The sequence below is a fragment of the Callionymus lyra genome, chromosome 8 (genome assembly GCF_982586985.1).
Source record: "Callionymus lyra chromosome 8, fCalLyr1.hap1.1, whole genome shotgun sequence".
In the NCBI taxonomy this organism is placed as follows: Eukaryota; Metazoa; Chordata; class Actinopteri; order Syngnathiformes; family Callionymidae; genus Callionymus; species Callionymus lyra.
The window spans coordinates 13,897,795-13,922,829 of NC_141825.1; the positions used below are offsets into that span (position 1 = coordinate 13,897,795).

The 25,035-nt window shown below is 38.0% G+C and overlaps 1 protein-coding gene across 1 annotated transcript in view; it reads left to right on the forward strand.

Annotated features, from left to right (window-relative positions):
* The first annotated feature begins 206 nt into the window (after positions 1–206).
* The window catches only part of wwox (WW domain containing oxidoreductase), a 175,326-nt gene continuing 150,497 nt past the window's right edge, over positions 207–25,035 (forward strand). Inside the window, exons 1-5 of the mRNA XM_087797110.1 lie at positions 207–410; positions 857–921; positions 2,214–2,271; positions 3,123–3,292; positions 15,309–15,415. Of these exons, the coding sequence (XP_087653236.1) occupies positions 304–410; positions 857–921; positions 2,214–2,271; positions 3,123–3,292; positions 15,309–15,415 (507 nt within the window). The 5' untranslated portion in view covers positions 207–303. The remainder of the gene's footprint in view (positions 411–856; positions 922–2,213; positions 2,272–3,122; positions 3,293–15,308; positions 15,416–25,035) is intronic.

Here is a 25,035-nt window from a genome sequence, read left to right on the forward strand (position 1 = left end):
GGCTTGAAGCAATGTTCATCATCATTAATCATTTACATTTTCTTTCTAAAACTGTATTAAATACGGTTAATTTATTAAAATAAATCATATTAAAGTTCTAATATTTATTAAAAAAGCCACACGCGCGTTCTCTCAGTTTAGACTCAATCCCCCAGAATGCAGTTCGGCCGTGGTCATCATGTTATTGCGGAAGTGCTACGAATCTCTGTAGCTACTCAGATAAACCTGTTCACACCGGAGCAATTGAAATTCTCTGTGCATTTAAAACAAACTTTGGCATTTTAAAACGGGATATCAAGTCTCATGGCGGCTCTAAAATATGCGGGCATGGACGACACTGACAGCGAGGACGAGCTTCCACCTGGCTGGGAAGAGCGTTCAACCAAGGATGGATGGGTTTACTATGCAAAGTCAGTAACTGACACCATGAGTTTATGTGTTTGAGCTTCAGATAAATGTGTTGATAAACAGATTCTAGTAATGCTTTGGGAAATGTTGGGTTTCTTGTATGGTTCAGCACTTGAGTTGTTTTTCCCAAGTCTCATTAACTACAAACTTTGTTTATTTGTATTATAAAACGTTTATTATGAGACCAGAATGTTTAAATATATGCTCTTCTCATGTATGACCCCCTTCTTGAAGTGGAGAGTAAATATCTGCAGCAGCATTGTGGGGGAACACAAAGAGGATTGTTTCTTAAAAACGTGTATGAGACATTTTTGTATTCTTTCCAGTGCAATTCTTGACCTGGCTTTATTTCACTGAATGTTGACTAGACCAGAAATAATAACAAGTATAAGATAATTCATTCATTAATTTCATTTTTAAATGTTGTTTGCTTCTTTTCTTTCCACAGTCACGATGAGATGAAAACCCAGTGGGAACATCCCAAGACTGGAAAGAAAAAGCGCTGTGCTGGAGGTGAGTTATTTAAACCTAAACCTTACATAGTGACTTCCAAGTGTTCTGTTTTAGATTTCAGTTTCTTAAATAAATTTAATCTGAAGTCAGGTTAGTTGAATTTGTGTAAGATTTGGGTCATTAAAACAATTAAATTAAATTTTTATTTAAAGTGTCTTATCATAACAAAGTTATCTCAAGACACTTTACAGTTTAAGTAAGACTATAGTGGAGAAAGGAAAAACAGATCCAGCAACTCAATAATGACAAAAGCACAGTGTGACTTTTATTGTAATTTATATACATACATGTATATTAACATTATTTTGTACATATATGTATGTATATGTAACAATATTGATTCGTAATATTTTCATTTAACCAGAAAGGTGATTTAAACATAAGACATTGAATTTAAAAAGTAAATTGAAATACTCCATAAAAAAGATAAAACTAGATGGAAAAGACTTCATTGATTATGGAAAAATATTTCTGCCCATCTTGTTACTTACAAAAATAATTGACAGACTGACTCTTGACAAAGTCTTTACTTTGGGGTTTGACTGTACCCTTGTCACTTACAAACATACAGAGGTTAGTTGTTTTGTGTCTCTGGCGAGTGTTTCAAAGACATGTCTTTCACAACTGCATTAGGCAACTAGAGCCCTTGTTATAACTAACACATGAACCACATTGTAAAAAAAAACAAACAGTGTTTAATAAGGAATCAATAATATGTTCTAAACTGTATGGGTACAGAAAAACATTTAATATTGTACCTTTATTGTAATTTATATATATATGTGTGTATATATATATATATATATACTGTATATATATACATTATTTTGCTTTTCTCATAGTTATATTAAGGTTTATATTTCTGGTTATACTTCCGGCTGCTATATGGCAGTAGTTGTGCTGTCCTCAGCTCAAGTGGCGATAAAATCCTGTAAGATCCTGATGATGACTGAGGACGAGAGGATACAGAACAAATGTAAACGCTTACGATTTCGTCAAAAGTTATGTGATTTATAATTTTTGCAACACCAGAATTAAGTGCTCGGACAATACTACAAATATATCCTTGTTCTTATTACAGTATCGCAATATATCTTATTGTAATACGTATCGTCTCATCATAAACTGCCAGTTCACATCCCTACTATATCTGTTTTGAATCTTCAAAGAAAAGAAAAATTTCCGATGACCTATCAGTGTGATTGTAGTGATTATGGTATTGTGTACACTTAACTGTATATTTATGTCTAAACATTATTCTTTTTTTCTTCTTTTTTTTTTCATCCGTTCAGATTTGCCATATGGCTGGGAACAAGAAGTTGATGAAAAAGGTTTACCAATTTATGTGGAGTAAGTAGAACATATTTCCAAATTCATTGAATTGTTCCATTGTTTTATGATTATTCATTTTTCACAAAGAGACATGGTGTCTTGGTTTATTTTAATATTTGACTTTGAACATAATTTCTATTTATTACTGCAGATCCAAAAAATTATATTCTTTAAATGGTCAATTATTTTTAAATAATTTAAATTTTAAGTTAAATCTCTGTTGTGAAAAATATAATTTAAACAAAAGTTACTAGTATTTTAAATAACATTTTAATATTTGAATCAATTTATAAATATAGTTTTAAAAATAAAACACACATGTTAAAGCAATTTAACAATATACAGAGACATATATTTCATTTAGAGAGGCAATGTTATTGCATATCTTTGGGTTTTTAACCCTTGTGTTATCTCAGGGCCAAGGTGACCCAGTGTCCCCCAAAAAAATGTTTGAGGTATCCTTTGTGTTGTCTCCACGTCAAGGTGAACGACCTCCACCACTGCAAATGTATTAATGGAAGCCTGGGAGGTCGTTCACCTTGACCCAGAGACAATAGAAAAAGTAACTTGTAAATTAGTGTGAATGTACATTATCCACTGTGAAAACAATTTACCCTGTAATTAATAAAAAAAATGTTATTGGATTCAGTTCATTGTAATTGATTCGAGTGTATGCAAACATTATATGCCTATTATAAAAAAATACATTATTTAAGTACCTAAATGTGTAAAATAATTTGGAAAATAAATTAAAGTCTTAAACACTAACTTTTGCAAGCATTTAAAATGTATTAAATACATGCACAAAGATTTGAATGTATTTATGTAATTTCATGAAGTGATAATGCATTTTTGTCTACTATTTTCAGCCACATCAATAAACGAACCACGTATTTTGACCCTCGACAAGCGTTCACAGTGGAGGACGTGGTCCTGAAGCCAAAACGCTATGATGGAAACACTTCCGCGCTTGAGATCCTGCAAGGTCGCGACCTGTCTGACAAGGTTGTGCTCATCACTGGAGCCAACGCTGGCATCGGTGAGACCCTTAAAATAATCCTTTTCCTCCTCGAGTAAATCCATCAATTGACGTGTAATTCTGTGATGTCAACACTAGATGGCGGTGTTGTACTGCACTGTGAAAAACGTTGCTTGCCTAATAAGCGCATTTATCAACATTAGGCTCCCAAATGTTACACATGGAGCGAACAAATCACTCCTTAATACTGTACATGATTGTATTGAACTTCATTAGCGAAGCCGAATCGAGCGTCCAGCAATCTCACGCCTCTATATTATGGTCTGGATCCCCCTCTCCTTCATTCAGATGTGCACATGAGCTGACCATTTGTTCAGCCTTTCTTCTTTTCTTTCCATGACTGATAACAATGGACAGCATGAGGGAAATCAAATCAACATAAACCCCTTAATTGTCTTTATATTCAAATCCATTGCAGCCAGGAAACTTACTGCAGTGTAATTGCTGTGTTTATTATGAGGTGCTGCACTGTAGGGTTTTAACGGCACGTCTGGGACCGTCACCAGACAAAGAAGCTTGTGAACTTAATTGCCATCCTGACCTCCGTGTTTGCTCATCCATCTAGACCCCGCCCTCAGGTGCACTCATTAGACGCCAAGTTCATTCAAAATTGTTAGTCGTTTAAATTGTCCGAGAACTAAAATTGTAATCAGATTTTCATGAATCGTTCTCAAAATAAAAAGTATTTAGAAATGACAGGCTCCTGTTAAGATTCCTACTAGGGTTGTTAAAATTTTTATATATTTATTCTATATTTATTGAATCTTATTCTGAGCATGAAAACCCACTTGCATGTAATAAATGAATTGCTAAGCAATATTGGGCCCTTTCTTAATCATTATGATCTTTATGACCATTAAACAATTATATTTAAATCTATTGTGCCGATGACAATGTTGAAATGTTTGTTGCAAATAATTGTAGAAAACGTATATAGCACCATATAAAGTTTGGCTTAAAGATGATGAGTTACATTTGCCTCTGCAATATTCTACATTAAATTGAAGTAGTTTGAAGCTACACATGATGGTCATGCAATGAGCAAAAACACGGTTAAACATTTTAACTTCAACTTTTGGTTACGCTAAGTCAACTTTATTGGTGTCATTTGAACTGAAAGTGCAGAAAATATTCATTAAAAAAAAAGAGAAGAAAAACCGTTAGAAATTCAGCCAAATCCATGAAAAAACGGACGATACGAAGGCATATATTAATATTTTAACTGCTGCCCCACTGTTATCACAGCAAATGCGAAGTGTGAGTCTTTCAACGCTAGAGGGCACAAACGATCCACGTTGACGATGTTGAAGTTCTAAACCCCTTTTAATTGTTTCACATTGTCCTAATTTAGCTTAAAAAAAACAATATAATGGGACTAAAAAATGCACATTTAACATTGTCTGTAACGTATTCAGCAAATGAGTTTGGAAAAGAAAGAAGAGTTTAAAAATGAGTATATCACACAATGTTGGAGCGTTCTTAATGCTGGTAAACTCTTATTATCCCCACATTAACATAACCTTTGTTATATCCCTGCTCATATTGACAACGGAGCACCTCTTAATTAACTATATTCTTCTCGTAATTGTTCCAACTTGTGTGACATTCCTCCAGTGAAATGTGGTTATGCCAATTGGTCGGACCCACTTAGCATTCTAATGGCATCAATAGTGTTTTAATCCCAGTGTCAAGGCTATTTCCATTTCCTTCTGCTGCCTCTGTGCCACAGGAAATGTGACATTTGTATTAGTAATGGTAGGCCATTATTTAATTAGCACATTTACATTCCAGCTCTTTAATTTAGTTCTTAATGCGTGCACACATGAAAAGCACATATAGGAATTTATTTATGCATGAAATGTCATTGTCTGTGATTTTGTGACCAGGCTCTGAGCTCCATCGCAATAGTGCTGCGAGCAGCGACATTAATGTGGTTTCTCCTGCCGATCACTGCGCTCGATCCACAACATTAGTCTTCCTCTCCCGGCTCCCTTTTTCTAAATTAAAAACCAGTGCAAACCCTAGCGCTGTTTTTAATTGTGATAATGGAAATAAATTATCGCACTTTGTTTCCTTTGCAATTTCTCCCGACTCTCTGGCACTTCCTCGTGGTTCTAAAGACTGGTGGTCGTACACCTGTACCCCGGCATTGATTCCTAAGTGGCTCTGACCCAAGACAGAGCTGCCTATCCATCCCCATTACCAACTCCTGCTCTGGCTATAATTCCCCCCTTATCAACTAACTGTCTGCTTATTTACTGAGCCAGGGCTATGAAGAAGTCCCATGAATGCACATTTCTGAACACTGTGAACATTAATGTCACTTCTCTACTGTTATTATGGTTTGATTTTTACATTGAAGAGGATTTTTTATTTTTGCCCATTCTTTAAATGAAAGAAAAAGAAAATGGATTGTTTGCGTTTCAATGACATTTTTTTGTTGTGTTATAGGTTACCTTTGACTTTTAAAGTCATTCTTAATTGACATCAAAGATGAACAGATAAGATAAAGAATACTCTCTTGCTTTCTATTCATTTTAATGTATGGTCCTCCTGGATTAAATCACTAACAGCATTCTTTTTGTTTTATTCACATGCATAATTCCTTTACATTACAGTTAAAAAAACCTATTTTTCTATTACAGGATGGTAAGTTACAAAAGAGATCTAAAAAAAGTACAAAATAAATCATATACAATTGTGTGTGTGGGGAATCGCTTGCTTGATGGGCTCCTGCAAAGGTTTAAGTCGTATACTGTCTGTGATATCGCTCAAAGAAACAGTGTCTTTGTAATAGCATGTTCAAGGTGTATTGAAAACTGTGGAATAATATAATGTTTATGTCTAAAATTATAATTTTATGAATTCATTAAATGACAGTTTATTTTAAAGAATATCTAAGATGATGATTCTATGGGTTTTTCTCCAGACATTCAGAAATTCTTGTTAAAATGGCAAAAAATTGTAGATTTATACTGGCTTTGTTCAACCCTTTTGATTTTTTTTAAGAAGGGCCAGTGTATAGAAATATATTTTTTACAATTTATTTCAATTGGCCATTAGTGTTTTAATATAAATCCTCTTATAAAATCATAAATACCAGTTTATGCCTTGACTTGAGGGCTGACTGGCTTCAGATTATGACCTAATAAGCAGCTCTACATGGAATTTAAGAGATACATCGACAATCAAATAAAGGGAGAAACATTTCAGGGAGAATATCTATGTCACATGATTTAACTGACAGCAGTAAAACAGCCACGTCTCCTCTGTTCAGTTTCACAATACCTGTGACGGTAGTTCCGCTGTTGTTTAGTTGAAGAATGTGGCCTGAGATTGTTGGATTGGAGTTTTTAAACTCAATCACATCACGTGTGACTCCAATGACTTCCCTATTGTATGTGGAGGATTGAGCTCAGTCTGTCGGAGAGGTGGAGCGGAGCAGCGTCTCTTAACTAAAACTTTTTAAAAGTTGTTTTTAAAGAGACCGTGAGGACGGTAATGCCCAACCTACTGTAGGTCTAGATTGAGATTTTGTCTCCGTCAATGTCACATTAATCCCTGTAAAATCTTGCCAAAGGGACCAGTGGAAGGAGGAGGAAGTAGCTCCGGTGAAAAGACGCTAAAGACAAGTTATGGTTGTTCATGTGCCGGGTCAGCACTGAAATAAAAAGCAAAATGGCTTGAAATGAAATATAAATGGGATTAAGAAAGGATCAGCGTTACAGTTTGAGCACCTCCAGTATTTTGGAATGATATTCATGAAAGAGGAACATTGTTCTACGTTCGTGTTGATCCCGGTGTTGTGTTTTGGGGATTACGTGTCAGGCGGGTGCTCCCCTCTCTCTGGATGGAGTGATCCTAAAAACATATTCACGAAGTTGCCGAGCGCAGATTACAGCGGCGGACCAGCTTTGTGGCTGATCATTAGATTGAAGCAGATTTGTTAAGCATAACTGCCATTAAATTGGCTGCAAAGCTCCGGTATTTACTGCACTGCTGTTTATGAATAAGGACCCCCTTAAAGACCCACGCAGCCATGCGTTAAAACAGAGTCTCGGTAAGAAGGGACATGCATAATTCATAGGGGAAGGAATTAGATGGATAAAAAGATGTTGCGGGTGAGGGTGGCATGTCGCGTCTAAATCTTTGTTTTGCTGAGCATCGCTGAGTGGCTCAGATGACATCCAGCGTCGGTGCCATTTCCTGGTCTCGCTGTGTCCACTGTGTGTGTCTCCGTCCACCAGGGGTGGAACAGTACATCAAAAAAATGTGTTCAGGTCCAAGCCTAAATAGCTTTGGCCTCAATTTTGTGATCAAATAAAAAAATATGGCAACTTAAGCTTTCGTCAACCACAGGCTTTTCGGCAGCAAAACACAAGATCTGGCTTTTTGAAAGAATAAAGTGTATTTTAAAAATGCATGAATTGTCTTTAAACATATTTTATGTAAGAGTGAGCACTTGGAGTAATACTCTATATTTATTATATGATATAGGATTATATATATACATTTTTTTCACCATCTATCGAGCAAACTGTAAATATATATTCGATTGTGTCATTATTACATTTTTCCTGTCTTTGTCTGGTTAAAGAATACAAAGCATTATCAGCACATTATTTACGGTTGGACATCCAAAGAGCCCACATACAAGCAAAAGAAAAAAAAGAGAGAATGAAAATATGATGAGAAAATGTAAAAATGAATATATGCTACACATACAATGGTATAGTTTAGTATATTTTAAAATCATTTGCAAAAAACTAAACAAATAAATGTGATAAAATTGCTATTTTTTTAAACAAAAAAAAGAAAATAACGGCCACAAAAAAAGGAAAAAGACGACACATCTTCCTCCAACTCTTGCACATACATACATAACACATAACTATCCTTTTTTTGGATTCTAGCGCAATGTTCAAGATTGAAGAAGATCGGATTGATGGAAAAACATCAAAAGAAAGTAGAAAAAAGATCAACAGATAATAAAACTACATTTGCCAATAACACATAAATAAAACCTTTAATTACTAAAAAACATCTGAATTCGATCTCAATGTTCACTTAAATTATTCAAGAGACATAGGATATTTATGAAAAAGGAAAAGAAAGGAGAAAAACAATCTCTAAAACGAAGAACTTTAGAAAGTTATGATTTGAATTAATCAATAATCTGTATTTTCTGGACTACACTGACCTCTTAAGGGCCACGTAAATCTAGTCAAAGGGTTGAACGTTGGACTTCTTTGTTGGTCAAGACGTGTCACCCTGGTGTGAACCCTTTAGATCTTTGATAACCGTGAAACTCGCACAGGACAATTCTCTAATAGCTGCGACACCTCTAGAGTCCGCCTTCATCCTTCATGGTGACTCGTGAGCCAATGAGCCAAATGGAAAAAAAAGACTTTCAGTGTTTTTTCAACCGCACGTCCCGTCTGATGAATGTGTTTATTGGCTCTATGATAAGAACCACTTATGGTTGGTTAGCCAAATTATTCAACTTTATTAACCTTGGTTGGACGTTTGCCGCGGAGACCCAAACATGCATATAGACCCCTGCTGGAGGCCAGAGTGGGTCAATAGTGATTACTGCTCTAATATAATACAAGTGAAGTGATTAGAGCCAGAGGATGGAATGCATATATGTGCTTAAAGGCTGCTGGTCACATAAATTAAAACAGGAGGCTGGTTGGTTATTGTGTGTGTGTGTGTGGTGATTCACACACCCGGTTGAGTTTACTGTGTGCCGCTGATGAACGGACAGTAATGAAAAAAAAAGGGTAACGCTCGGGAGATATAATGTTCATGAACTATTTTATCCACTGCATGCGAGTGATTTGATGCTGGTGTTTGTCAAGTTCACTGACCTACGAGTGTGTTTTCATGCAAAAGTCAGGTGTGGAGCCGACATGAGAGATTGTGTAGGGATTTGGAGGTTGACACAGAGGGTCAGGGAGGGAAGGAAGAAAAAAAAAGGGGGTGCTTGGATGGTGCGACGGAGGAGGAGGGGTGGCAGGGAGGGGTAATAGAACCACTTTGGTTCTCTGGCCCGGAACAGCTCAACCTTGGGCTGTAATTACTAACCATACATCCCACTTTTGGGGTGACATCTCCGTCCTCCTGTACTAATGGCGGTGAATTAAAGAGGATCTTAAAAAAGTCGGGAAAGGTGTTTAGTAGGTTGTGCTGTTCTTTTATCTCGCGCTTCAAAAAGCAGCAGCTGAAAAATGCTTGTCTTATGAAAAAGGCGGGCGCGACAGGTCAGCCGTGTTCAGAACCAACTTCCTTTTTTTTTACTGTTCTGCACACGCCTGCGCCGCCACGAACACTCATTTAGCTTTTTAGCCGTTTCTCTCTATTTAGCGACATCATTGAAGCTACCTTTAAAGACACTGGTGTGATTGAGGATAGTGCTCGAACAAATGTTGCATTTTATCGCCCAAACTAAAGTACAATCTTTCATTTCTGGGTTCTGACATTGTTGCTGATATTGTAGTTGAAGGATAATCAATGCAGAGTTTAAACTACTTTGAGTCCATCTTGGAGTGACAAAACTTTGTACAAGGCTTAGAATGAAATGGACAACAAACGGAGATAAATTGCAAAGAAATAATGTTTTTTTTCTTTCTTTATGCAACCCCTTAAAATCCACAGCCCGCCGTGACCCCAAAAAAAGAAATCACTTAATTCCAGAAAACTAAGTTCCCTTGTACATGCAATTTAAAAACAGAAGCTGGGCTAAAAGATGGCCAAAAATGTTGAAAGAAAAACTTTTTATATTTTGATATTTGAGCTACAGAAACCTCTATTGGAATGAGACAAAGAAAATGATTCATACTAATGTAGTGTAATAATAATGTTGTAGTTAATGCACGATGTTTTCAACCTTTATGACCGTTGCGGATGATTTAAAAATAAGGCTTTGTCCAGACACAGAGTAGTTAATGTTAGTCATTTTAAGATCTCTGTAGGTCGCCTATAACACCCATGAGGGGGTAACCAAGCTAACTCAAGTGCTCTTTATACTGTTGATATAGACGGCGAGTTTTAATCGGGTCCCTGAAATCTTTTAGGTCCAGTCAATCCCAATCAGGGTACACATTGTAACTTGTCTGAAAGGTCATCCAACACTGTCTTTCACCATCGGACTATGTCTGGTAAAAATTTGTGTTGAGGAAAAAGTTTACCGACAGAATTGAGTGAAATAAAGATCTGCATTTGCTTGATCAGCTTTTTTTTTCTAAGAAGACCTAAAAACGTCTAAACTCTGCGCTAACTGAACGGCAGAGAGGGTTTTAATGCCTCCATCAAGTTGTCTGCGGAAAATAAAATTAGATCCAGAAAATTAAACTTTGCAATAAATGGTGACATATCCATCACGTTTATTCACTGTTTAATAAGAATCGCACACAACATAGTTTTTAGGGGGTACTTGGAGTTAAAAATGGCATATCATTCATGTTCCGAACCCTGCCTCAGCTGCAGAGAGACGAGTGATGTAGAGTGAGGGGAGACCTGGTGTTCAGTGGGGACCGGGGATTGTGGGAAATTGACATGTTTACCCACAGTTCTTGTAACGATCAGAATTGACTTCTGCTCACCCAATTGTAGAACAGAGCTTATTTTAGTTAAATGCCTCTTTGGATGCAGATCAAGGGAAAAGGAAGGCGGGGGGGCGGCGTGAGGGAAGGGGGCGCCGCTCGCCAAATAAACACGTTTACTGACGAGGCTGGTAATGATCTCATTACATCGAGCCAATACACCTGTGTACGGGGGGTATCCAGAGAGGGGCGGCGGGCCAGGGAGGACAAACAAAGCGTGAAATCACTAAATCACGCTCATTATTGGGGGATATCAAAGGGGCCACAATCCTAATGTACCATGAAGAGCATTCACTGCTTAATGGAGATTTTACACTATTTTTTAATGCATTTCTGAACATACAGGAGAAACGGGATTTTATGGGCACGATCGTTTAGAAAAATGCTCAAAATATGAGTGTAAACGTGTACAGTGAGGTACATACACAGACATACTGCTATGATTAAATACAGGTCTTTACAGGTGGACATTCTAATTCAGATGATATATGATTTCTTACATTGGAAATGTACTGTACATAGTGTAAGTAAGTAATAGTCATTTGTAAAGTGCCTTTTTAGACTAGGGTCACAAAGTGCTTGAACAATCAAAAACAATACACAGTTAAAATATATACTTTAAAAGGCTGAGACACATAAGACAAGTGCAGTTTAGGGGCCTCTTGTGGGATTTGATTGTAGAGGACCCAAATTTCATCTATGCTGTATGTCTTGATACATGTATATTTGACAATAAAAGAACTTGAACTTGAACTCTTGTGGCAAGAGTAAAATTGTAAAACAAATCTAGTAGAAATATAAATATTCCTGACCACTTGAACTATTTAATTTGGTATATCATAGCTAGTGAATCATAGCTAGTTCATCTATAATTTTAATTTATTAAATGGCAAATAATGCAAAAACCCAGTATGTGACTTACTTGTATGTTTCAAATGTTGAAGTCTTCCTCTCCAAGATACATTAGTCCCTCATCTTAAATCTCGGCGAATGAGAGGTTACGAGAGCGGAGCCCATTATGTTGTCATAATGGTCTTCACTCCTCCTCCAGCCAACTGTAATCACGCCCGCTTTGTTTATACAATGAGTCCCTTGGAGGTGGAGACATCTGGGATTGATGACATGCGGTGACAAACCTGGATGCTTGAACAATCAAAGCAGGGAGAGTGTGGTTGTGGTGAATGAGATTTCATCTCTAGACAAGTTTTTTTTAGTGGGCGGGGCTTAAGCAGGTTTTCAAATGTATATTTGTGAAGAGAGTTTTGTACAAACGGACACTTACTGATGATACAATAGAGTCCAAGATTCATTCAAGAGACGCCTAAATCAACACATTAGTTATTTTTTCTGCATGTAAAACAATAATCTAGTACATTGAAAAATATTTAAAAACAATAACTACCGTTATAGATAATTAACATGTTTTGTCAATATTTATTTTAAGATCAATATTGAGGATAATATGGATATATGAATAATAAACAACCCTAATAATTAAAAAAAAATAAGACTTTAAATATTTCAATAGCTTTTTATGACAAAGTAAGTTAATAATGAACACATTTTCCCTGTAGTTGCGTGAAGAAATATTCAACTTTGAAGCTATTGGAGATTTTATTTTGAACTTCTATATTAAATACCCTGATCTAATTAGATTTTTCACTTGATCTAATTCTCCCTCGTTAAAAGTCTGGACACCCCTCGGCTAGAAGATCTGCTTTCTGACAAGTATAAATACATCTTTTTTAAAACTCTGTTGGATATTATTAACTCGCCGCTTTAGTTTAGTTCCAGCGGTTTCTTCCACGCAAGTTGTTCCTGACATCATTGCCTTTCATTCGTGGCGCGCTCTCAAATGTATCTTAATGTGTTCACGAGACGTCTGATTCCTATTTTGGAAGAACTCCAGCCAATGATAAGCTCCTAATATCCTCCGTCGGAGGAGTCTCTGGTGTGTTGTAAAACAGCTCGTGGCGTTAGTCGATTCACCCGAGCAGAAGTAACCTCTGTGCGACCTCTCGTCATGTTCCAGCAACAGCTTTACAAAGCCCAAACAGGCTGCTTTGCTTGTACACCTGACCAGGAACTAATTTCACCGCGGCCTCCTCTGCAGGCAACACGGCTGAGAGGGCGGGAAGTCGGTGTTACGGCGACGCCACTCTCGTTATTTCACAATTAATGTCAAGCCCTCGCTATTTGTCATTGGAAGTACATGACTTCGGTTGATGCCGCTGTTGTTGCTGCCATATTCTAATTTGTTCTCTATTATGGAAAACACAGGCCTCCATTAATTTCACTTTCATGGTTTGTACACACAACAAGTGAGTTGTTGTTTACCAGCAGCCTGTGCTCTTGTCTTATATATTAAAGCCGGACGTCTTAATGTACAATGACACGCTTTAATTGTGTTTTCCTGTCTTTATTTTCTTGTGTGTATCATTTAGGCTTATGGAATACCAACGTGCGCGTATGCACTTCAACAAAATACTTTTTGGTTTAGACTTTTAAGTGGATTTTTATTAATTGGTTTTGAATGGACAGATGATATACTATGTAGAGAGAGAAAGAGATGCTGTACGGCTTTCTATTCCTGCAGCTGTGAGGGTTTATATATTTGACTTTTACTGTGAATTAAAAAAATAATTTGTAACGTTATTATTGACTTCAGATGTAAATATTAGGGTATTTTTAAGCAAACTTTATTAAGAGGACTTGTTTTTACCCCACATACTTAAAAAAAAAAATTCTCTTGGCACTTTGGTTTCCATCAAATGTCAAAAAAACGGATGTTGTTGCCCTGGTCTCGAAAAGCGCTGTATAAATAAATATTACTTACTTACTTACTTACATGTTTGTCTGGTGATGAACTTGTCATCCACTACACTGTCTCTTGCCCCATCCACCATTGCTAATGTGTACGTTTAGCTATTTGATACTAAAATGTTTTTCTATGCGTGGCTGTGTGATATTTTCTCATTTTGGCTTATCTTTTCTTATCTTAATTCGGCAACGTATTTTAGTGTAAAAATACAGAAGGTATACCACCCATTCATCTGACAAAACTTTTAAAGTGAATTTTGGACGAACAATGTTATAATAAGAACAAACAATTAAGAGATTTATATATATATATATATATATTTTTATTCTCGAAAGTAACTGTGCCACCTTAATATGAGTTGTTATTTATCCATTTCTTCCAAGCCCGCGTCTATAGAATGTGTATTTCCTGCAGAAGTCTGGCTGCCCGTTTTACTTTCTGTCGTCTTGTTATTATTTTCATTTCCATTTCCTGAGAGCGAAAATGATCGCGGCTCAGATCCACAGTCCCCTCCATTACACCTAATAAGGTGTCATATAATTTAATTCCATGCTTCACTTGTCAGAAAGGGCTTCCAGTCGGACTCCAATTTTGAGTTTTAATAGATATTGGTCCTTAACACTCGCCTCACAATTAGGCCTCCCAGTTTTGCTCTTAATGAAAATCAGATTAAGACGTATAATCTAATTACAGTTCATATTAATCCACCCTCTGATATTCTCCGCCTGCTGCTCCGCCGCTCTGAGCTGCTTTGCCACGATCGGTGATTGTGGATGTCGTTCGGCCAATCGGGAGACACTCGCGGTATTTAGATTTTTTGTTATCGAAACCGACTGAAAAGTGGACTTTAACTCATGATGTAAAAAAAAGGAGTAAATGTCACTGGAAGTGAAAAAAAAAATCTAGTGAAATGGAAAAGTTGATCCCATAAATAATTTCAACCGACGGGATGAAATGACCCATTTAGACTTGTAATTTAGAAATGAACTTCTCTTCCTCTATCTTTTGTCACTTTTATCGTGACTACATGATTTGGATGGAGCCATGAAGTAGTCTCGCGCTGATAAATTCTCCGCCTATCTCCGGACCTCGTTCCATGGGAGTCCTTATCAGAACCCCTTTGATGCTCGAGACATCTAACATTTAGTTTGAACGCCACATCGGGGTCCACCATTTGACTCGTATTAATACCCCTGTTTTCACAATGCATACCAATAATGCATATTCATAATTAAATTAGCATTGTTTTTTTGATTTTCACGTTCCTTTGGTTCCTTGAGTGGAGCCGATGGTCAGATCCGAATATATCTGAGCAGAGAGGGGGGAACGTCTGGGCCCCACAATAATTCAATCAGTTTCATCACTTCAGAGAGAAATGATTAACTCTCCGCACTAGACCACTGGTTACTCAATGAGAGAAATTATATGGAAAATTGATAGGGAGTTTAACTGGTGCATACAGGGCGGACCAGAGCCGCAGCACATTAGATCCGACCCCTGAGAATCAAAGATAAGTCCAGAAACGACTCTTCTTTGAAGCATTGCCTGATCTTATTCTCTTTTTTTTTTGTCTCCTTCTATCGTTTCTCAGGCTTTGAGACGGCGAAATCTTTTGCTCTTCATGGCGCCTATGTGATCCTGGCTTGTCGAAATCTATCTCGTGCCAACAAGGCAGTGAGTCTCTTAAAGGAGGAGTGGGTGAGTAGACTGTGCACAACATTGTCTCATTTATGTTCATAAACGTGTGTCGCAATAGCTGTTTAAATAAACAGAATCATCCAAACCTGTGTGGATCCTACATCGGAACATTGTTTGCGATAAGATGCAGCAAACGCTTCCTAGAAAAAAAACTATTATTCTTTTTTGGGCACAATAGTTTATTTCGGGTTGATCCCACATAAATACTCATTAAAAATGAATTCATCAGCAGTAAAAAAATGTTTTTGAAACTACTCTTCCTGTCTATTTATAAAACTTTAAATAAATAAAAGTTGATGTTTGCGACCTATATATTTAGAGTCACAGTCTCAGCAAATATAACGTTGTCATGGGAAATAACAAGATGAAAGAATCACAAAGACTTTTTCATTTCTCTGTTTGCTGATGTTTTTTTTGTTGCCACCATTGTTAAGTTGCTGCGTTATGTGGCTGCGTCTGTGACTTCCACTAATCTTTAATTTGGGTTTCAAACATACCCCGAAACATACGGGGGTAAATTGCTGACACTAAATTGTCTGTTTGAGGAAGTGTATTTGTGTATTCATGGTTATATTTGCCCATATTTTTCAAGTGTCCTCTGCTGCTCGCCTCAAATTAACATGGACAGGCTCGACCAGTTTCCCAACCTTTTTACTCGTGGTTTAAGATCCCTATATTCAGACCTACGGATAAAAACGGGAACAAAAAAATCTTGGCGAGTTTGTGGTTTTTTGAGTAAAGTGAAAGTAATCTTGATCATCACATAAATATTATCATTTTCTTTATATAGATACAGATTTCTGAACCAACCAATCTAAACAAAAGTGACCCAATTACACAGTAGAACAATGCAAAAAAGGGACAAAACATTAAAAAAAGAAAATAAATTGAATTTGCATTGAAGACGTGGACAAAAAACAGCAGAAAGAACCCCCAGCCTCCAGGCCCAGTCTCGACAAGAATTAACCTCTGGTGACCCCTGGACCAGATGAGTTTGAGACCCCTGATCTGGACAGACGGGCCCACTTGACCATGAAAAGACTCTTTATAGAAAAATGCCATTTATTTATTCAGTTTGATTGAACATCCTTTTATTTGTAGCACTATTTTTTTTAAAATATATTTGAATTCAACATTATGAGAAGAAGAATCTATTAAATTATATATATTTAATTGATTACAATTGGTAAAAAAGATTCACTTGGTAGAAATAATTTAGCATGTAATAAAGTATTTAAATTACATTATTTTTTTTATTGCAGTTTTTCTACATGTTATACATGTGATCTTATACTAGTATAATTTTTTGTGTCTAGTTATTGATGTTGATGGTAAAAGCTGTTAGTAAATACAAGAAAGAGGCAAAAGTATAATTGTGTAATGTTTTTGGAATTTTAACCTTTTTTTTAAGATAGCCAAATTGTACTTCTCTTCATAATGTCAATGCTGTTGGAGAGATAAAGAAGGGTGAACAAGAGAATGCAGGTAGGGTGGAACAAAGACAACTGAACTGGCAACAAAAAAAGAGGTAGAGGAGCCTTTATGATGGATACATGGAAGATAAAGTGTCCTTTAGGAGAAAGACTTTGGTGAATTAGGGTTCCCATCAGTGAATAAAAAATAAATAAATAATGAAGTTTATAGATAAGAATATAAAGTGTGGTTCACACGGTTCAAGTTGTTAACAGGATTCAAAGAATAAACTTAGATTTATTGGGTCATCGTCATGAATGGTGAAAAAAGGAGTTTAAATTTGAGTGGCTAGGCCAACAAATAAAGTTTGTATACTCAAACAAGGTACATAGGGAGATGCAGTTCCAATGACTATTTTCATGTCTTAAGTTCTTCTCTTAAGTTATTTTAAGCATATATGTGAGCTGCATTGTTTTGTTTTTTTTTACCTCACATCTGTTGTTAGTGAACTAGTATTTTGTTCACTTACCGACCCAATTTTAAGAATTCCAAATGAGGAATCAAGTACTCCTTCGCTCACATTAGCTTTACTGGCTTCACCGGGACTGTAAAAAAAGTTATGTATGAGCGCCCTGACGATAAACGAGATTGAGCGAGCATTAACAGGAGGGGTGGGTGCTGAAAGAGGGCATCTGATAATTACCTGAGATTATTGCTCTAATATCGCCGCTAGTGACGCGTCCCCAGATTTACGAGTGTGGGAAAATAAACAAGTGAAATGTGTGCGCTGGAGCAGAAAGAATAAGCCATTAGCGCAGGGTTGATTACAGGGAGCAGGACTTGAGGAAGTGGAGTGAGCGCTCGCTGCAGATACGGAGAGAAAGTGAGAGCGAAAGCTTTGAGTGAGTAGATTTGCAGTGTTTAAACTCACCCCAGTCTCTAATTGAAGTGTACCCCTGGGGCTGTCGATGCCAGCTCAGTGTACACATCCATGGAGAAAAAAAAAAGAAAAAAGAAAAGCTTTTTGTTTGAACGAGCGAGGAAACATTTTGATCCAAGAGTCTCGAGTCGGAATCGATTATTATGCCTGACACCTGCAATTGAATTACAGCAGCTGCTGTCCAACGTTCCTGGATTATCGGAAATTGCTTCGATGGATCCGATCCTGGGCGACCTCTGCAGAGTTAATACTAATCTGCCTTATTTGTGTCAGCAAATGAAACCATTGAGCTAATTTAATTCTATAGAATTAAGATAGAGCCAGGGTTGAAGAATTAGAATTCCCTGGGCTGGCTCCATTTTTCCTGCTAAAGAAATCCCTCCGTTATAGGCTAATGAATAAAAGTCACAATATCGGAATAAATCTTTGCACTAAATTCTCCCCTCAGGCGACATTATTAATAGATTCCGGAGAAGAATAGAGAGGAGGATTAATCTTTAAGATGATGGATGGACTTTGCTCGACTTCCCATGCTCTGACGTTAAGGTCATTTTGATAAGAGGCTATATTTTGGGGTCTTCTGTTCAAAGGGTCATCATATCCACTTCCAGGTTTCCTTTCAGCTTTCCGCTCCGGCTGCCAGGAATGGAACTGCTGTCCTGATCGCGCAGGACCTTCTGACCGCCAACTAGCTGCTTATTTTACTCAACTTCTCGATGTGTGTGGGCTAATGTCAGCGTTCAGAGGTGGTGACGATTACTCATCCGCACCGCAGCGTAACTCAGCCCAGCATTGTGTACTGACAGTGGCTATATTAGCGGGTCAGGGCGGGATAATGGACCGACTGCTCGGAGACGGGGTGAGAGGGCTTGTACTTCCCAGTATATATATCGTACATTACTGTTCCCGGGTAGCACTTTAACACCTCTGTCTCTGGAAGTAGACAGAGGGAGTATTTATATTTGTGGCGCTTGAAAAGGTTCACTTGAACATTTATGGGCCTCTAAGGTGCAACACTAAACCATGGTTAAAGCAGCAAACTGGACCCAGCTTTTGAACAATTGGACAAAATTAAAGTTTAATACAAAGTAGGTCCCTTTTAGGAGTGTTTAAATATTTATAAAACTTTGGCCTGTTGGCCAAGGTGTCGTCCGATGAGTGATCTTCAAAAAGTTAAAATGCATGTAACGGACTCAAATACTGGTCTAACAAGTACTAGATCCCTTCCAATACATGTTCATATAGTGACGCCTCAATAAGCATGTTTAAATAACACATGATAAATAACACATCTTTCTCTTAATGATACTTACTTGACCAAGAAACGGCTACACCTAATGGTTGGCTATGTATGTAGGCCCTCTGGTAATATTTTAATATATAATAATAATAAAATAAGTTATTGAGAAAAATATGAGTTAAATGTCACTTTATTTGAATCTTGAGTTGTTTGCATTACATCCATGTAACAATTTAACATGATTTTATTAATATTTTCCTGTGTTTTTTTTTTTTTTACCTTTTTCCTTTTAGACAGAGACGGTGGTTTCATTCATTTGTCTGAAATAATGAGAGTATGTTTTAGAAGCTACCAAGTCAAGAAAACCGGCCCCGAAGAACCTTTCTGTACACGCCTACTGTGGATGCTACTTGGAATAACTGTTCCAACAATGGAGGGAGACGTAAAGAAACCTGCCTAGACCCTTATATACTAGTTTTTTTTATACCACAAGCGTCAAATTCATGACCAGATATTTAAAAAATCTGTAAAAATCAAATCAAATCAAGGTAGATTAATATTTATGTTGGTACGGTGACTTATAAATGTCAGTGTTTAAGATAAGATAAGGGACAGTTGAACATTCAGATTGGTTGTCAAATATGATGCTTAATACTCAACGCTAATGAAAAAAAGCTAAAATAATTCTTAACAAACTATAGAATATTCAAGGAATTTAAAACTTTAGTAAAATCCTGGACCCAAAACTGTCTATTTAAGTGAAAAGCTATAATACAAACTGTAAAATAAGCACATCTGAACATTAGTTATTATTACAGTTAAAGAAAGACTTCTAAAAATACTTCTAGTAACCGTCCTTCTTTCAGTGGTCGTCTGAAGAAGCAGCTCAATGTAAGCTTCATTTTTTTTTCTCTGGCTCTAGCAAGCATCCTGGTTACAACAGACCATTTTAATCAGTGTTTCTGGACTTCTGCTGTCGGCCGCGTTGGATCCTGTCTCACTAAACTACATTTTTACTGCCCACATTTATGAGGCATTCCAGTGCTTGATTTGTACTTGGCAGTAAAAGCTTGACTTGTTTGGATTTTGCTGACTTTTTGATAATGAAATTAGTTTCACGCTGTGCCTAAACGATGCACAATCTCCACACAGGGACCGCGGCGCTGTCTCCAATGCCAAACGGATCGGAGCGAAATGTGTTGTTTTCTCTGGCTGTATTTGAGCTGCGGGGTTGAAAAGCTCTCCAGCAGGCTCATTAGGAGGGTTTAGAGCGGCGGGGAGGGGATAAACATTTAACTTATGATTGTGTTTTACAATAAGCCTGATGCCGGTTTGCCTTTATTGGGTTCAAAGGGAAGTGTTTTTACAGCCTGCGATGAGGGCACTGTAAACACAAGAGGATTTAGACGGCAGCGGGTGCTAGAGAGGAGGGGAAAGTAGAGAGCAGGAAAAACCTTTTTAACATTCATGGAGTTATCTAGTACTCAAATGGTTTGGCAGAAATCTTCTATATATTCTAACGTTTTGTTTGAGGTGAATCAATTCATTATTTGATCTTTTCGTCAAAAGATTGATCATTTTCGGCCTCGTCTTCTTACATCTTTGTACCATCATGAGATTTAAGTTTCAGCCCCGCTCACTTTACCTGCCGCTTTCCCACCATCTAAATCCTCCCGTGGCAAGGACGGGTTAAGTTCCGCGGTTAACAACCAAAGTGTTTCCTCTGTGCCCGAGATTTATGTTTCCTGATCGCCTTTAAAATTCTGCTTATCTTTGACTCCCAATGTCTCCCAGAGCGAGCTGTAATGGACTCCCCTGAGATGATGAAAAAAATATAAAAAAAACATCGCCCAGTGGAGCAACCAAGGCCCTTGGCCCCCTGAGTTGAATACAAGACGCAGATACACACACACCCCGGACACACAAGCATTTACTCTGGTCTTATTTGGTAAATTCTTTCCTTTTTATATCCAAAGTACTTATTTCCCCCTTTGCTCTTTTCTACAACTCATGCTAATGAGATTCTTTGTACGGGCGTTAATTAGCCGGAGACTCGCTGATTGCCCTGCTTGTTTGTGTGCACGTGTGTGTGTACGAGTGTGTGTACGAGTGTGTGTACGAGTGTGTGTACGAGTGTGTGCACGAGTGTGTGTGGCGGGGGGTATTAATGTGGCCCTGTGCCGCCGAGGAGAGTTCTGTCAGAGTCTGCTCTGGAACCAATTAGGCTAAAGCTCAGTGTCCGCCGAGGCTGCCGCAAGTAAAAAAAAAAAAAAAGCCTGCTGCTTGCAATGTCAAACAGCAACATTAACACAGGCCGATGCACCGGGTGCCCATGAGCAACGGTCACTCACACACTGTTGCAGAGGTAGACGGACGGACTGACCCGTCCCTGTTCTGGACAAATCGACTTACTTAGACTACATCACTTTATTAGTCTACTAACCCTTCCCTGATACACAAACCAGTTGTTGGCTGTGACGATGGTTACCTCACGTGCTTTCTTACCGTCTCCAAAAAACAAAAAAGTTATTTTGAGTTCAGGAGATTTCCGTGGATGACCGAGGAAACCTTTATGCAAGCTATTTATCACTTGTGTGTTTTGTCCGCAAACCCCTCGAGTCAGTCTGACAGGTTCTTTGCCCCACCGGCTGTAGTCCTGTGCCCACGTCCCGCTGAGGCCAACAGGAAGTGACACGTATGAAACGCTGACCCTGTGCGTTTGTGGTTTGCGGGGCCTCAGGATGCTGCTCTTCTGGTTTACCTTCGCTGTCTTCTCTTTTGTTTGTGTTTCTGCAGAAATATATCTGCCCTTTCTTCAACTCATCTTCTTCATTTCAGCGAAGGATTTTTTTTTTCCTCAGCGTGAGCATCGGAAACATTATATCACTTCATGTTACCTGCTAGTGAGGAAATGGAGAGTCTTTTATGTCTCTTAAGGGTTCAGACGCACAACACACTTTTTAAAAAAAGATGTTCGCTTTATTTATGACACCTGTGATCTGCAAAATTATTTTTCACACATCTGGCCTGATGGATATTATTATTATATTGTGACCCTGTTCAAAAACCTAACCTTGAAAATGCTGTTATAAACAAGCTAATCTTGCAGTTGCAGTCATCCCTCATTTATAGTTGTGGTTATGTTCTGAAAAACCTCCTGCAATAATCAAAATCAGTGAAATAGTGATTAATTTTTCACTGTTCAAATACATGTTGAGGCCTCATTATCCTCTCCTTGCACTCTTTAGAAAAGTTTCCCAAATCTTGATTAATATTTTCCACATTATTACACAGTTTTTACTCACAAATTCCTACGAAATTTTACAAAATTCTTGATGATTATTCACCCCATAAAATATTGTAGCAGGGGGTTTACAGTTTAGTTTTTAGCTCATGATTCTGTACAGGTCGGTCATGTTGTGAGACTGGTAAGAAAACAAATGTATTCCATTAAAGGTGGTTATAAAAGCCTTTAATTAAGAATTATATCTATTGTACTTCACAGGGTTATACAGTTAGGCTTCCAAATTAGCTTGAGAACTTGACCTTGTTTCTACTACACAAGTTCTTGATAAAAATGGCTAAAAGTTGTACATTTATATTTACAACAACTTGCATAATGTAGTTCACGAAACAGGACAGTTTTGGTCATTATCAACGAATTTTTGACCTTTTTTCTAATGTACTTTTAAGAGCATCAGTCATGGACAAAAGGCACCAGTTTCATAGAACAACCTTTTATGTCTTATTTAAACTTTGAATGTTGTTATGTTCAATGTTGAGACTGCCCCCCCCCACCCATTCTTGGATCACAAAAGACACTATTAAAAAGTAGCTGAAAAGATGAATATAGCTCTATAATATTTACATTAAGCTACTTCTGTTGTATGTTTTTTTTCCCACCTGATCTCCCCAAAGCTTAAATAAATCCCCCAAAAGATTGTGCTTGCTGATGTTGAACGTCTAACTTAAGCATATTTGTCTGACCTGATGTGCGTCTGCAACTGATCCCACAATCCTAGATGCGTCTGTAGAATCAGTTAATGCCGTGGAGAACACTCCCATCGTACGCAGCTTTATCCGGAAGAGCTCCTTATATCCATGTTTACATATTAGTTTGCGACCGCATTATTGGAATAAGAGAATCCCGCTGAACCAAAATGGAGAGGATGGATGGAGTAGAGACGGAATTTCCGGATTTAAATTTGATGTCCCCTTTATAGTCCGGAATAAATATTCACTTTCTACATCCACCATGCAAACAAAAGGATTTCTAAAAAATGCTTTCACGGAGGATCTCGCATTACAAAGTTGGCTTTTACAGATCTCCATAGATCTGCAGTTTAAGTTGATACTGGGCAGTAGGGGTACCTTGAGGGTTTTTGACCGGCTCAGCGTTTTCTTAGTTTGTCCCTGTGTTTTATTGGGCATGTATGTAAAACACTCCAGTGCGGCGTGTTTACACGAGTAAGTGCGCGCACGGTTTCCCGCTGCCCACCCTTCACACGCAGTATATTTAAATGCTTGATTATGCATTTTGCATAGCTCTGGGACTGGGACAGGCATCCTTCTTCCCAGACTGCTAATAAAGTGACCGGGGAGAGAGGGACCTAAATGAATCCTAAAGTGCCGATGCTTGCGTTCTTCACTCCCTCACTGCTCGGATTAGTTATGCCGGCGCATCTTGAGGATCTGATCTGCTCGGCCCCTCCTTTACGTCTGCAGCCAGGTGTCTCCTGAAGAGGTGTGGCCCCGGCTCCTAATTGCAATGTTCCACGCTGAACTATAGGCAAATCCTCCTGTGTGAAACTGCACTATTGAGGAATAATTTTAAATAAATCACATTGTTAGCCGGGGCGCTATTTTCTGCCCAATAAGCGTTTTCGGGCCGCCGTCTCTCACGGAGGTGTGAGCGTTGAGAGTGATGGGTCACTCGCCATAGGTCACGTTGGGGAGAATTAAATGATTTAAATGATGTCGGTGCCACTGAAGGGGACGGGTTGAGGAAGGATGTGTAAGGCGGGCACCTCTTTGTTGTTTGAACTTGACAGAATTTCATCCCTCACTCTTTCATGCGCACATCTGAAGACGGGATGGTAGCCCTGGGTGTGGAAGCCTTCCTTATGATGAGATGTGGGCTTGGATCTCTTTCACTCCTTTGCTCTGTGCCAGCTAAAAGGATGTTTTTTATTGAAGCCACAGAAGTGCTGACCACGGACAGAAGCGTCCGGTGGACGCGGTAATGTTTTAATTCCGGAGATGTGCCAGTGGTTAAAAAGCTTCAGTCAAATAGACTCAGGCTCAGTTGACGGCTGGCAAACAAGTTAACGTAATAAAGGCTGCGGAAACTACCTGGCACATGACGCTGTAACCGTTGACGTCCATTAGCCTGAGCTTCTCTAGTCACCGAGATCTTGTGATTGATGGAGTTAGTGCTGAATTTGCTCTTTATCTTGTACTTTTTCTACTTTTTTTCTCAATTGGCTCCATTGCATTTAAATATTGATTTCAGACAAATGTTGTTTTGTGATCATCACTTTTAGGTTTAAAGTGGATTTACTGCTAACCAAAGTGCTATTTCAAACCCCAAATGTGGGGGTTTCCACATGAAACGTACCCCGTGTTCCCACTCAAGTGGAAGAGCCACCACATGGTTTCTCAAGTTCCAGGTTCATCATCGCGATCCAGTCAAAGATGGTCAATAAACCTGGACATTTGATTGTCTCTTCAACATTTTCCATGTTTGTCTTGCTCACTTTTCACGGTTATTAATTATCTTATCCGAGATGTCACTTGTCAACTGAAGTGAACTGTGACACACTTAAGGTCTCTTTGCTGGAAATGACCTATGCTGTGTCTCAAATCGCATACTTCTAAGGTAAGGTAAGGTAAGGTAAGGTAAAACTTTATTGATCCCTCAGGAGGGATCCTGGGATTCTGGGATTATACTAGAAGTTAGTACGCATCAGGATAGTGTTCATACTAACTAGTACGCAAATTCTCCACAGATAGTATGTCTCAAATCAA